Source organism: Falco biarmicus, chromosome 12 (assembly GCF_023638135.1).
Source record: "Falco biarmicus isolate bFalBia1 chromosome 12, bFalBia1.pri, whole genome shotgun sequence".
Lineage (NCBI taxonomy): Eukaryota > Metazoa > Chordata > Aves > Falconiformes > Falconidae > Falco > Falco biarmicus.
The window spans coordinates 11,823,776-11,838,145 of NC_079299.1; the positions used below are offsets into that span (position 1 = coordinate 11,823,776).

The window sequence follows — 14,370 nt, forward strand, 5'->3', positions numbered from 1 at the left end:
GGACCCTGCGCGGGCCGGGCCGGGCCCCCGCCCCCAACAGGTGCAGGGTCCTCCCCCCGCCCGCGGCACCCGCCTGTCCTTGCGGGGCCGGGGCTCGGCTCGGTCCCGCCCGTGGAGCGCCGTGCCCAGCCGAGCCGAGCGGGCAGGGAGGGGAAGGGTAAGGGGCAGGGCGGGGAGGGGAAGGGAAGGGGTGCCAGGCCCGGCCCGGCCCGGCCCGGCCGCCGGCGCGGGAGAACCGAGGTGAACCCGCGGTCTGCGCCTGCCCGCCCGGCCCGGCGCTCCCGCCTCCCCGCCCGCCGGCCCCCGCGCTCACGCCGCCCGCCCCCCTCTCTCCGCAGGGAGCCGCAGGGCGAGTAGCGCTGCTGCGGCCGGGCCAGCCACCTCCGGGTCCATGAGCCGCCGCCAGCCGGGACTGCCGTCTCTACCGCCGGGCCCAGCTCCCCCAGCCCCGCCGCCGCTTCCGCTGCCGCTCCGCCGCCCTGCCGGAGGTGAGTCCCGCGGCCGGGCCCGCCGCCGCCCGCTCCCCTCAGCGCCGCCTCCGGGCCCCGGCTGCTGTCAGCCGCTGCGGGGCAGGGGGCGAGGCCGCCGGCAGCCGCGCTATCCCCCGCGACCTTTTTTTTGCGGGGGGGGGTGGGCGTGGGAAGACGGAGGCCGGCTCGGGTCGCGCGCGTGTCCCCCTCAGGCGGGCCGGCGTCCCGCTGAGGGGAGCGGAGGGGAGGTGGCGCCGGCCGGAGGGTCGCGGCGCTGCCTCCGAGCCCCCTGGAGCGGGGGCCGCTTCCTTCCCCGGTGACTAACGGCGGCGGCGGGTGGTGGGTCCGCGGGGCGCCCCCGCCTCGCCCTCCCGGGGAGCGCTACCTGTGCCTTGTCTCTCCTCTCCCCGCAGGACGGTCCCGCGCCCTCCGCTGTGGAGAGAATGGCCGTGACTGTAGAGCAGGCCCGGCGGGTGGGCTATACCTGCCTGAAGGCACTCCTCAGGTTCGCTTTTATGGTCGCCAATAACCTGGTGGCTATTCCGTCCTACGTCTTGTATTTAATTATGCTGCAGCCTCTCCGAGTGTTGGACAGTGAAAGCTTCTGGTATATCGAAGGAGTATTATTTAAGTGGCTTTTAGCTATGGTGGCTTCCTGGGGCTGGTGGGCAGGATACACAGGTAAGGATGTCTTACTGATTTAAAAACTACAAACGTAAAGGTGTAACTAAGTGTTAAAACACAGATGTGTTCGTATGGGGATGTGCAGGGGAATATCTAAGTATAGTGGATGTGTGGGGTGGTTCTTTTTTTCAGGTTTCTTTCAGAGATGCGTTGTTATTTCTGAATCGGGGTGCTGAGTGTACTGAAACAGGTTTTTAAATCGTAGGTAAAAACTTAATCATGTGTTAAGTAAGAGTTTCTCAATCGATATTTTGTCTTAGTATAATCAGAAATAGCTTTTTCCTAAGTATCCTGATCGCTTTATTTTAGTTTAACATGAAAAACGTACATCTCTTCAAAAGAGAGTTGATTTGTACTGTGTGTACTGTAGCTGATAGAGCCAAACTTTTCTTTATTGAGTCTGTGCGTCTCTAAATCTTCTCTGCTTAAAACTATCAGGACACAAAGCTAAGGAGTTTGACACAAAGCTCATGTCAGAAGAGTAGGTCTTCTATTCCTTGCAACAGCGACTGTCTTCTGCTGCTTCAGAACAGAGGGAAGCAGAGGGAGCCTCTTTCGTACGAATAGCGATATGCAATGTTTCTCGACTGTATGGCTCTTCGTTTATTGTTAACAGAGCTAATGACAGAATCTGTAGGGGTTTTTCTCCTCTGCATGCTTGCTTTGCAGCTGTTATTGAACTTATTTTTGCTTGTTAGTATTCATAGGCTCTTGAAGGTGATGGACTGAACTGAAATATTAAGAAATGCTCTAGTCTTGTCCTCGAACGCACTGATTTTCATCCTGGCTGCTGCACTTTGTGCAAGAAAACAGCCATCTATTCTTTGTGTGTGCTTAGACCTTGGAAAGGGAAGAAAATGAATCTACTGAGTGCAAAATATGAACAGCCCTCCTAAAATTCTTTCCCTCTCTTCTGCCCAGGCTGCATCTGCAGGTCTTGTCCATGTAAACAAGGAAAAAAAGGAATGGCAGCTCACAGCTCTGGAGTCTGGTCAGACTCCTGATTAGTCAGAAAGTCAGTGTTGACCCTGATGGAGCCCTCTTTTTGTTAGGCTACAAGAGCTGAAGCCTCTGATAATGTGCCTTTTGGTACCCTGTCGTGTGCCTTTCCGAGATGCACAAAGTTTCTGTGGATACACTAGGTGAGCTTCCAGTTCTTCTTAAGGAGATGGTGGCAGCAGCAAGCTAGCTAGATTCTGGTCTGTCGGGCTAGAACTGTCGCAACATTGCACTGCTTCAAAACTGCCTTGCCTGGTACAGCTCAAGCTTTTCCAGATACGCTGTTTCAAAAATCTTTTTATATGTTTGTATTTGCTCATTAAAAGAAGTCCACATAGTATTTGCAGTGGCAGGTATATTTTTAAAAGTCTGCTTTGTGCTTTAAAGCACAAAGGCCTTCTAGAAGGAAGGATTGCCTTTCAAGGTGTCGTGTGTATTGTTAATTGGAAATGGGAAAGTTTATGGGCATAATGGTAATGTTAAAGTCATACAGCATATGACCCTGGGGATTCGATGTGTATATCGAACGTGCTAGTTAAAATTCAAGCCATTGTCCCGTGACAACATGGTTGTCAATTTTTGAAAGCAGCTCCCTTGGGATAGTTTTACTGCTGACTGCAGAACTGTGTGGTTTCTTTTGCCTATTGCTTGGAAAGTGGTCTTAGCATGATCTGCATATCCTAGAGTCTTCCTGAAGCATCTGTTGATTGGTGGTGTTGATGTATCTTGACAATTTGAAATAATTTGTTTTACAGTCTTGAAATGTCTTAGTATGTTTATTTGAAGTATCATTTACAAACAGCTACACAGAAGTTTGTTCTGGGATGGTGTTTGGGTAAGGAGGCCCTTTTCACTTTTTCACTGTAAAGCATGGCTTTTGGGGAGGATTTTAAGCAAATGCTTGTACAAAGTCTCAGTTTAAATATATTTAATTTGGTATGAAGGCATTAACTGTTTTATACTGAAGGTACAAAATGGCAAGACTAGTTTATTTCTTTGTTCATTCTTTCTTTACCCTCATCAGTCCTCACCACTGTATGCAGAACAAACCTGGAAAGTGTATCTTTCTGGCTTCAACAGATAGTCATTTACGTGCCTGTTTTCAGATTGATACACTTATAAAAGACTGTTGCTAGGTCCACTGTTTTTATGGATTACGACATAACTAATTCAGAACTGAAATACTACTTTATTGGTGTGTAAGACTTTCAGTAGTGCATCTGAAGGAGACATTGCTCCAGAATTCTTCTGTTCTCAATTCCAAATACTAAGTCAAAGATAGGCTTCAATATGTTCCATTTTTGCAAAAGTAGCAGATATGTATAGGTTCATTGAGAGACTAAGGATTCTTCTTTCCCTTTGACTAGCAGAGCACTTGATGAGTTGTTTGGTTGGTGGTTTTTTTTTTGTTTTTCCTCTCGATTGAGAGGGTAAGCAGCTAAATAAGTTTACTTGTCTCTTAATTGGAGGTAGTGTGCTGCTTCAGTTGTGTTCAAGGTGTGTTTCAGTTTTTTAATTTATTTACTTTTCTTCTTTCGAGCTTGGGTCATCAGTTGGGTAAGAGGCGACATAAACTGTTTGTAATAAGGGACTTAAACTCAGCCTGCAAAGTACATTCAGGGCAAACTTTTTTTCTCTCCTGTAAGTTTGTATGTAATGTGTAGGATAGAGCTCAACACCAAATGAAGAAAATATGGTGAGTGCTAGTTTTTCCTTCTGGGCTTTGTTGCTGTTGTGTATTGAATAAAGCTGGAAGAGCTGAGGAAGACTCATGAGCTAGGTCTGCCCTTCTCCTCCCTGCCCCTGCATAAACCTGTGTTTTTGTGCTAGGATCCTAGAGGATTTGTTACAGAAATTACATGATCTGTGTCTGTATTGGCTGCTTTAATCTGTGCTTTTTGATAAACGTGGGTGTTTCTGCTTGCAGATGCACTTGATGTTATGTAAAGAGATAGTATATAACTGGACAAGCAAAATAAAGGAAGGAATGGGAAGAGAAATTGTAAAGGTCGCTCTCCTTTCCCTAATCTTCTCCTTCTTAAGATGCAAGTATGAGAGAACTTGGGGATAATTAGTTGCCTTTGATGTTTTTTTAAAGGGCAGAGTACGATAAATATCAATGTTGTTCTTTTGAAAAGGAAAACTGTCTTTTTATGAACAATGTTCAGATAGCCTAGCAATGTTATTTTTATATGCTTTCAGAAAGGCGTGATAACTTCTAAGCCTTTTTCTTTTTTTAAGGCTTTTTGTATAATCGTATTGCTCTTGTAGGAGCCGTTTGGTTATGACACTCAGAATCTGCATATTGGTGTGATGTGAAAGGCACCTTTGAATAATACTTTTAAATATTTTCCTGCATTTTTTGGAAGATACATTCTAAAAAAAGCAAACTTGAGAGTGCTTGATCCTTTGTTGGCAAGTACCTCCCCCCCCCCCCCCCCCCCCCCCCCATACCACAGTTTGTCATTTAATATACAAGTATACCAGAAGCCACTAAATAGTGCAGTAGGTGTAATGGGAGAGAGATGGAGCATATCTGTGGTTGTGTATTTCTGATGACCTCCTACTCGCCTAAAAAACTAGTTATTAAAATGACCGTCTTTTAGATCTGAACAACTTTGGGCAACTAACTATTGCAGACTAAAGTTTAATATCCCTGTATCTAATCAAATCACTAAAAATAGGACTGCTAGAGAAAAGCTTGCTTTGCTTAAATACGCTTACTGTTTTGTAGTCTCCTGCTGTCTAAATGCAGAAGTTAGCATTAGCCTGTGATAGTGTTATTGCGGTATTGCAATTAGAAGTCTCTAGGACAGCAGAGTAATCTGTTGGCAATGCAGTCCTTGACTGTAGCAACCGTCTGCGCTCCTCTGCCTGTCAGAGCATGAGGGGAGAGGGGTGCTGCATGTGGTTAGCAGGGTTGTAGGCATCTTGGGAAGGGTTTTCCTTGAGAGCTGTGCTTCTGAGTATTTCATAGTCCGGCACTGAAGACTACAACTTGACAAAACCTTGTTACAGCCTCTTGCCGACACACATAGTCTTGAAATACTGTTGGACAGGTTGGTGGGCTGCGGGCTGATGAAAGGAAGAGTAATACACCTCTGTTATGACACACAAAAAAGTCTTAGTGGTGTGAGTATGCTTACTGGTATGATGCAGTACTTAATAAAAGGTGAACTCATCCTGTTCTATTGCCTGTTACTGTTCTCTGTTGGCTGGGAAGGTGGCATTTAAAGAATGTAAGGATTGTCAAGTTTTGTCAAGTAAGGAGAATTTCCCTTTTCTCCTTTGTTATTCAGTCAAGCAGAGTAAAATTCTGATTTGGATTTTTAGTTGTGTCCCTCTCCTCTCCCCTCAAGTGATTTAAAGTTTATTGGCTGGTTTCTACGTATGATTAAGTAGTGACCACTCTATAATACTTTTCAGCTGTCATACTTCGCGCCCCCCCCCCCCCCCCCCGCCCCGCTGTAATTCGAAATCTTCCTAGTTTCCATTTCATCAGTTCAACAGCCTCAACTCCTCTGATCTTCTAAGAATGTGAGTATTTTTGTCTTTCAGAACTGTGAAAGATACAGGTGGAGTTGCTGTGACAACATTTCCTCAGTGCAGACAGCGTGTGCGGTCTGTGCTGCTTCTCATGACAAGTCAGCCCCTCTCTGGGCAGGAAGTGCAGCAGAAGCTGGAGAACAGCAGATGAGATTAAGTAAATTTTTTGCTCCAAATAAGGCAGGAGGTGTTATTTCAGGAGATCTATCTATGCCTGTAACCCTGCCATTGTTTTCTACCCTCCTCTGTTCTTATGGTGTGATTTTGAACTGGCAGTATTCTGTTTTGGGATCGGTCGCTACTCTGGGAACCGGGCAGGGAGGGGCATGAGGGAAACAACTCATGTTTGGGGAGTCAGGCAGTGTATGGAATGGAGAAACAAAGTTTTTCTTGTATTCTTTGAATGTGCAAAAATACCTGATGTGACTCAGTAGATTTGGATAGCAACATGCCTCACAGAAATTTTTCATTTATGCTAAGGTTAGGTGTTGACTTTCTAGGTAATCCATGAATTAAATGCAGCTTTCTCTGATATGTATGATTTATGTGTAGGTTATGCTGAGATCAAGAAGGGATCTTTGAATTTATTTTGCTGTTTGTGAGAGGACGTTTGTGTGTAATTTGTGAGCTCTCTTGGTAAGAAAAGGTGAGAGTTGAACGAGTTGGGGACATTGTAGCTGTTTTTACTGTGGCCTCAGAGCAAAGGCTCATTGTGCTTTTGTGTAAGAGGTACAGTGAACTTGCTGTCAACTTGGTTGTGCAAGTGATGTGTCTGTCCGTAAAGAATGCTATACAGTGACCCTTGTCCTGTTTTAATAATACATAAAATCACACCAGGAAATTCCCCATCTCTTCTTTTTGGCACAGGAGTTACAGGCTTTACCGTATTTCTTTATAGTTCATCTAGTGTCAGCAATTTGTCAAAAGCAATAAAGTTTATATTTCAGTTTCCTATTGTATCATTTAACTATAAAGGATCATTGCAAAAGACTGGGTATTGAAATGCTCTCTGAATTTTATTTTTATAAAGCTACTGCCTTCTGGCACAAAACTTAGAGTAAAAAGCACATGCTATTGTGTTTTTGCTATTGATACTTTTGTTGTTTGTTGCTACTTAAGGTGGGGATTTTTAGTGGATTAGTCTCTTCTCCTGCTTCACCAACTCTGGATAATACAAGAACTATTGCAAGTGTACCAAATCTGTCACATCTGCCTAAGGATAGTAAAGGTGAAATTATCGAGGAATACCTGTACAGAAAGGTATGGTTATTTACCTCTAAGTCCAGGAATGGCTATGGGATGCTTCTGAATTAGCTTATGTGCTAACAGCCAAAGGAAGACAAAGTTTCAGGAATTCGGGGTTCTATTCCTGCTTATGGCTGAGTCTACTATTTTTAGGATGTGTTTTCATCCTTCCTGGTTCTGGGCCTTTGTTTTTAGTGTATTTATTCATGCTAGTCATCTTATTTCTCCCTTCATTACTGGTTGAGTGTCTGAGAGGATGTAACTCGGAATACCTGAGAGATCTGTCTCTGTTCTCTGTACCTTTTCTGTTCTTTTTCTTGATGGTAGGCTTTTAGCAACCATGTGAAATAATTACAGGAAAGCTTTTCCCAGCTCTGATTGGAGAAGCAAAATCTTAGGGACTTAAATTATTTGTCCACAGATTCTTTGCAGAGTGTACAAAGGAGAAATTTTTTTTCCACTTCGACACCATGATTGCATCTGTATTGAAACATGTCAGAGATACAATTTCTCATTCTCCTTTAATGTAACTGTTCTAAAGCATAGAAATTCTAGGCCTTTGCAAGAAAACTGGAGGAAAAAAAATGGGTAAGTGTGGATATACCCTGTTTTCTCTGTCATTTTGTTCTGTACCTTTTCAAGAATGAAACTCAAACAGATGAACAGAATGTATCGCTTCCCCTTTCTCTGTCAGGTGTATGAGAGGGACAGAGAAGTCTTGCCAAAGGTTAGTTTGGCAAGGTTTTACGCTGCTGAAAACAGGATCTTAAAAATGGAAGAGTTGTGCAACCTTAATTAGACAGGGTAGTTACTAAATCCTTTATGGAATATAAGCTTAGTGGTGTAACTTTCCAGTGTGAACTGAGCCAGCATACAGCTCCAAGATATGTAATCTGCTCGCGTTTATTACAGTGGAATATAAACTCTAATGCTTAAGATGACATGTCAAATGCGTGGTTGCATAGGCATGTAATTGTGCTGCTGTTGCAGTTGACACAGTTGAGATGATAGTCCACCCGTTTGTATATGCAGTTACAGAAACAAATAAGGCTAATATGTTTGCATCCCTAGAAATGTTCCGTGATACCACTGAGGGACTCTGTGTATAAGGCTGTTGGTTTTTTGTGTTTGTTTGTGGGTGTTTTTGTTTCCTCCTCTCACAAGCATTTTAAGCAGGAAGTACCACTGAAGAAAGCCAGTCCCCGCCTTTCAGATTCGTCCTTCTACTGCTGCTTGAGTTCTATTGGCCACATATTTTAATGATTGTGTGGTGGTCTGGATCACAGCCCTGATCCACACTGAAACTACCCACCCCCTTTTTTTCGTGGGTGACTCACAAAACACTGTCCCTAACCCAGTTCGTTTTGCAGGTGTGATGGAAGAAGGTGGGTACAGATAGCAAAGGGAAAGAGGAAGGAACTGCATCTTTTGGTCACAGTACCAGCTTTAATGTATTTTTTGAACTACTATTTATGGCCCCAATTCAAGAGAGCAGGATAGGACCCCAACTCCTGTGCACTATAGGGCTTTAGTATATGAATAAAACGTCACTGGATAGACTTCTTCACCTTTTCTTATTATTTTGTTAATTGGTTAGTGTTGGTTAGACTGAAAAAATGCCTTCTGCGAAGTTCCTTTAGAGAAGAAAGATAAGCATAGAGTGAGAACAAAGGGTTATCATAAACTGAAAACCAGTTGGTAAAGGGTTAGGAAGCCAGTGTTCATTTTGGTGAAAGCTTAGCAGTGGGGTTCCTCTGAAGTTTTGTACGCGTACTATTTGAGTTTGTCAGCTACGGAGACAATTGTAAAGAACTTCAGAAGTCCGTAAGCTCTATGAATAGCCAACAAAATGGAGAAGTTGTTGAGTGGTGAACAGTCCAAAGAAATAAACATTTAAGTAAAGTAGCAGTTTAGGAAAGAGATTAGTATGGTGGTGGAGAGCTTAGGGAAAGTTGTGGTTCAGTCCACATCTGTACCTTCTGTTACAAAATATGTAAAGAACAGGAAGGACAATAATGCTAAAAAATACCCATGGTTCGATGCCAGTTTGCTGGTTTTGTCTCCATTGTTTTAAAGCTCTAGAAGAATTAAGAAGGGGCTCTAAGAGGGTCAGCAGCTTCATTAGTTCAAGTCAAAATCAAATTAGAACAATTTCATTCACAGTCGAACTTGAATCAGAACTGAATTAGACAACTCAGTGATTCTGTTTCCTGGGCAGAACAGAGTTGAAGAGATGCAATCTTCCTGCCTCTGTGTAAAGAAAGGGGAGTTTTATTGTCATTGGAAGGTAGAAAATTTAAGATTTAATAAGACAGCAGTGCCTGGAGTTTTTGTTTGTTCGTTTTTTCTTAAATACTTCCATTGTGTCTTTTCACAAATATTTACTTTACAGGATAGTGCTAATAGTGTTACTTCTTTTGAGTCATACAACATAATCTGAAAACTTCTTGTTTAAATGTTATAGTTCTAAAAGGCAAGGAGTTGTCCCTGTTTAAGGTGTCTTAATAGTTTAAACTAGCTTAGAGGTTCACCTCGGTTTTGTAATTTAAGTAAAGGGGAAAGGAAAGATTAATAGCTTTATTACTGCTTCTTGCTTATGTAGAACTAAAAATAGAAGTGGTGTTCTAGGACCAAGGGCCAGCACTGCTGCTGTTTGGGAGGACGTGGGTTCTGGAAAGTTGAATCGTTAGGACAATGACATGAGTGCTTGTGGATGTGTTTTTTTTGGTGGCAAAAAGGAGGATTTTGTCAGAGGCTTTTAAATTTAGTTTGATTTGTTTTCTATCATCCCAAAGTTACGAGCTTGTGCAGTTTCTGTGGAAGTCTGTAGTGTCTGTGGTTGCTTGCCAGAAAGGAGGGCAGGGGGCACGGAATTGACTGAAAAATACATATTCTTAAAAGTAAGAATCAGTTATGTTTTAGTGTGGTGTTTTTAGGGTGGGCCATTGAACACCATGTTAATGTAATTTGGTGACTTTGGTATTTTATTAACTATGTAGATAAATGTGACAGTGTTTTAAGCATGGTTTCCTGATGGGATTAAGCTACTTGTTTAACAGCTATTCTTTCTCTCACCCCTCCCACACTTCTGACTTGTTTCCCTGCAAATCTGTCTGCGATTGACCAGATGGTTCAGATTTGAGACATAATGGTCTCCTCATGAGTTTTGTGAAAATTGGCAGCTGAGTGGAGGAGAGAGAGACCCAAGTTAGTGCCTCAGCTGAGGGTAGCGCAGGCAGGTTTGGCCATTGTATGTCTTGTTGACATCTGCTGCAGGTCCAGCCAGTGCATCAATGGTTTTGGGTTTGCCACAGTGTCGACGTACCTTGTCCTGCCTGTCGAGGAGAAGGAGGTTAGACAACAAGTTTTTGGGAAACCATTTTTTTTTTTGCTCTGCTGCTTCTAGAGCAACATGTTAATGTGGCAGTGGCAGGCAGTGTATGAAGCAGAATCTTGTCCTTTAGATGATGTTTAGTTCACCTTGCTTATCATAGCCTTTTAGATCCAAAAGGCATATATAGATAACTGTTTGGTCTTAATATTGGGAAAAAGGATAAGGTAGTAAAAGAGCTTAAAGTACTGTGTTTTTAAGACTTTCTACTCTATGTAAAAAAACAAGAGCTGGTGTAGCCTCCTAAAATGAGCACTGGAAGGACATTAACCTGACTGAAACTCTTGAGAAAGAGCAGTGATGCCCAGATTACTGTAAGCAGGGCAGAGAAAAAGTCAGCTATGAATCTGACCCAGGGAGATATAGAAACATGAGGCTCAAGGTGTGTTTCAGTATATTTCAGGAGACCTAGAAGAGAGCAATGGTATGGATGGTAAGCAGCATGAGAATATGTCAGGAAGGGTTCTGTACCACCATGTAGCAGGTGTGAAGGCATTACATTAGAAATGTGGCCTCTAGATTTTTGTACCTGAACCTGCTCTGTCTTGATATGCATAAATAGATATAGATGGCCTGGCAAGCCTCCAACTCTGGTATCTGCCAGTTTCCTTTCCAAATGCATTCTTCTTTCATATCCGTTTTTATTGCCTGTGCTTGTTACTGGCATAAAATTCAGTTGCTGTTCCTCCTAGCAACAGCTTTACTTGGAAATAAATATAACCATAGCCTGTGTAGACACTAATGTAACATGAAAGACCTCTGAAGTTCAGTTTACATTTGTAAAAATGCTTTCAGATGCAGGTACAGTTAGTGTAAGTGTCTGTTAAGCCTCTTGCATTTAGTGGTTTACATGAAAACAAACAGATGAGTATTTTTTTGTATTTGAGACTCTTCTGTTTGTATCATCACACCTAATACTTCAGTCTTATAACCTAGTAATGTAGGAAGGGAATGTGACATCAGCAAGGCCATTGCGCAGGTAATTCTCTTATCTTAGATGTGTTTAAAGATACTTTGATGCCTATGTTGGGCTTCTGGAGCTTGACAAGATTTTTACAGGCTGGAGAAGCACTTTTGTCCTTAATCTATTTCAGAGGGAGAAAATAATAAAGCATGCATTTATTATTCCCCCCTTTATTGCTTACATTCTTTGAGAATGTTTTAATAACCTACTAAACTTTTAAAGCTAAAATGCAGAACTGAATTCATGTAACCATGAGTGATGTTGCCATGTGTCACTGTAGAAGGGCCAAGGGTTATTTGGGTGGCCGCTGTGGTGAAGAACTGTAGCAGGTGGCCTGCTTCTTCCTTTTTCAGTCCCATTACCACCCTTTCCTGATACTTTGCAAAAACAATGTGGTAAATCTGAGTGTCTAGTCATTCACTAGATTTGCTTTGAGGCAGGGTTTCTTTGTGCAAAGTATGAAGGGTTTAGTTGGATAGGCAGTATTCAGTGATTGACGTGTATTGACCAAAGCTGTTACTTTGTGGGACTGCTGGACTTTTGTAGCCTGAATAAATTTATTTTTGCCTAGTTTTCTTTTTGTCTGAGGAAAGAGCAATCTGTAACACTTCCGGCAAGTGCTTCATGAGTAAGCCAAGGCACTTGTAGCCACAGATCATGACAAGTTGCATGTAAAGTGCTTACAGTGCCTATTGCTACCCACAGACTTAGGAGTATTCACATTACTCATTTAATTGTAAAGTGGAATGTTGAGATTTGTAATATCTTCTTGCATTTGTGGCACACTTGCAGTATTTGAAATAGATAAGTCTGTTTCCACAGTCTCTTCAACAAGTCTGTTGTTCTACCCCTTTATGGGTGCTCTCCAGAAACACTGCTCTGCGGTGAAGTACTCACTTTAATTAAGTACTCTGTCTGCTATTTTTCTTTTTTTTTTTTGTTCCCCCAGCATTTCTCTACTGTAATTTTTATCATTTGTTCCCACCATATAGAAAAACTCTTCGATCAACATGTGGATTTTTTTCTTTTAATTTGAGGAGGAAGAAGAGAGAGAGGAAGAGGATCCTCAATTACTGTCACTGCAGCAGCGTATTTCAGAACTGGCACCTGGTTATTTCATTGACAGTTGCATTGAATGTTAGTCTGTGTGCTGAGGATGAAAGGTAGATATTGGAGCCAGCCATTCAGAATGTTTGGATAAATTTGTTTGTATTGAGCCCAACCATTTTATGTCAGTAAAAAGTACTACTAAAACTCCCAGTAAGACTATCAGCCACAAATCCAAGGTATTTTTTGCAGTTGTCAGCAGGTATAAGAGGATTATTTGTTTTGTAATAGTAACAGATGCCAGGGTGCTACACTTTTTAAAATTAGGAACGGTAAACTTTCTGCTGCTACTTTGAGGTACATCAGAATGAGAGAGGCTGGTTTTTTCTGCTGATGACCTCATTTGTGACAGCCTGAGAGTGCCGTCAAGGTGTTGTTTCTGATTTTTGTGGTGATGGACTTCTTAATGGCAACCTGAAATGTGGCCACACAGTTCTTAACGAGTTGCTGAATCGGTGTAGGATAACCTGGGGCAGATTTAAATGTGGTAAGATACTTTGGCTTGAATCATTTGTTGTGTCATACCAGCAAAAGTACTATCTTAAGTTCCTGGCTAGAATTATTACCATACGCTTTCCAGCATGCTTTTCAAACTGTTGTGGTTTAACCCCAGCTTGCAACTGAGGACCATGCAGCTGCTTGCTTCCACCCCCCTGGGCCTGGTGGGATAGGGAGGAGAATCAGAAAAAAGGTAAAACTCATGGGTGGAGAAAAGAACAGTTTAATAATTGAAATAAAAGAAAATATTGTAATAATAATACTATAATAATTGTAATGAAAAGGGAGACAACAAAAACGGAGAGAAAAGTAAAACCAAAGCAAGGCAAGTGATGCGCAATACAACTGCTCACTGCTTGCTGACTGATGTCCCGTCAGTCCCCAAGCAGCGATCAGTGCCTTCTGGCCAACTCCCTCCAGTTTATATACTGAGCATGACATTCTGTGGTATGGAATATCCCTTTGGCTACTTCTGGGCAGCTTTCCTGGCTCTGCTCCTTCCCAGCTTCTTGTGCACTGCCTTGTTGGCAGAGCATGCGAAATTGAAAAGTCCTTGATTTTAGAGTAAGCACTACTTAGCAACAGCTCAAAACATCAGTGTGTTATCAACATTACTCTATACTAAATCCAAAACCACAGCACTGTACCAGCTATTAGGAAGAAAATTAACTCAATCCCGGCCAAAACCAAGATACAAAGTTACTGTGGCCTCTTATTTTAATAATGGGACTAGCATAAACAGAAACATAAAACTGAATAGAGAAATTTTCTGTTAATCTGCATAATTAGCTTCTTATTTTTTTATGTTTAAATTATTTTCATTAAATTTATGGTAACTGAACATCATTTTCCCCCAGGCCTTTATAAAATCCATCGTTTGAAAAAAAAAAAAAAAAGAAAAAATAATGAACGTAGTATCTAGAAGTCCAAGGGAAATGTTTTACAGTTCTTGTTCATGGTGTAACTTCTTTATCCTGAAGACTGTTGTATGTAGCATGGGTGAGAAATTTAATAAAGTCCTTGAAACCTAACAGTGCAAACATTTAAGGCTTCTTTTGAAAGGTTTGTCCTTCTGCTTCCTTGCATCTGTATCCAGTTATTTTGTGATTCTTTGCGTGCCTGCATGCCTTTCATTTTTAAGTTTTCCCCTGGACACTGCAACTTGAAAATGGCCAATGATTTGGTTCTGTTTTGTGGTATATGGCAGTGCTAACCCATTGGAGCTGGAAGATGGTGCAGAGGTGTTGGGGGAAGAGAATAATGCTGCAGCTGTTTAATTAGTAGCCAGTTTTATTGCTTGAGGATATTGATTTTTAGGTTATGCTACTTCTGTAGTATCAAAATACACTGTTTGAATACATATTTCTGTTCATATGATCATTCAGGCACTCAGGAGCTCTGGTTTTTTGGTCCAGAGTTGCCTGAGTTGAAGAGGTTTAAATGATCGGTATCCTTAAGCACAGACA

The 14,370-nt window shown here is 42.3% G+C and overlaps 1 protein-coding gene across 3 annotated transcripts in view; it reads left to right on the forward strand.

Moving 5' to 3' along the window:
* The window catches only part of LPGAT1 (lysophosphatidylglycerol acyltransferase 1), a 67,167-nt gene that overhangs the window by 151 nt on the left and 52,646 nt on the right, over window positions 1–14,370 (forward strand). Inside the window, exons 1-3 of one of the 3 annotated variants that reach the window (XM_056357350.1) lie at window positions 8–157; window positions 339–488; window positions 884–1,151. In XM_056357350.1, the coding sequence (XP_056213325.1) occupies window positions 914–1,151 (238 nt within the window). In that variant the 5' untranslated portion in view covers window positions 8–157; window positions 339–488; window positions 884–913. Of the gene's footprint in view, window positions 1–7; window positions 158–338; window positions 489–883; window positions 1,152–2,075; window positions 2,297–14,370 lie in introns of those variants that run through there. The other 2 variants (XM_056357349.1, XM_056357351.1) reach the window with 2 other exon arrangements.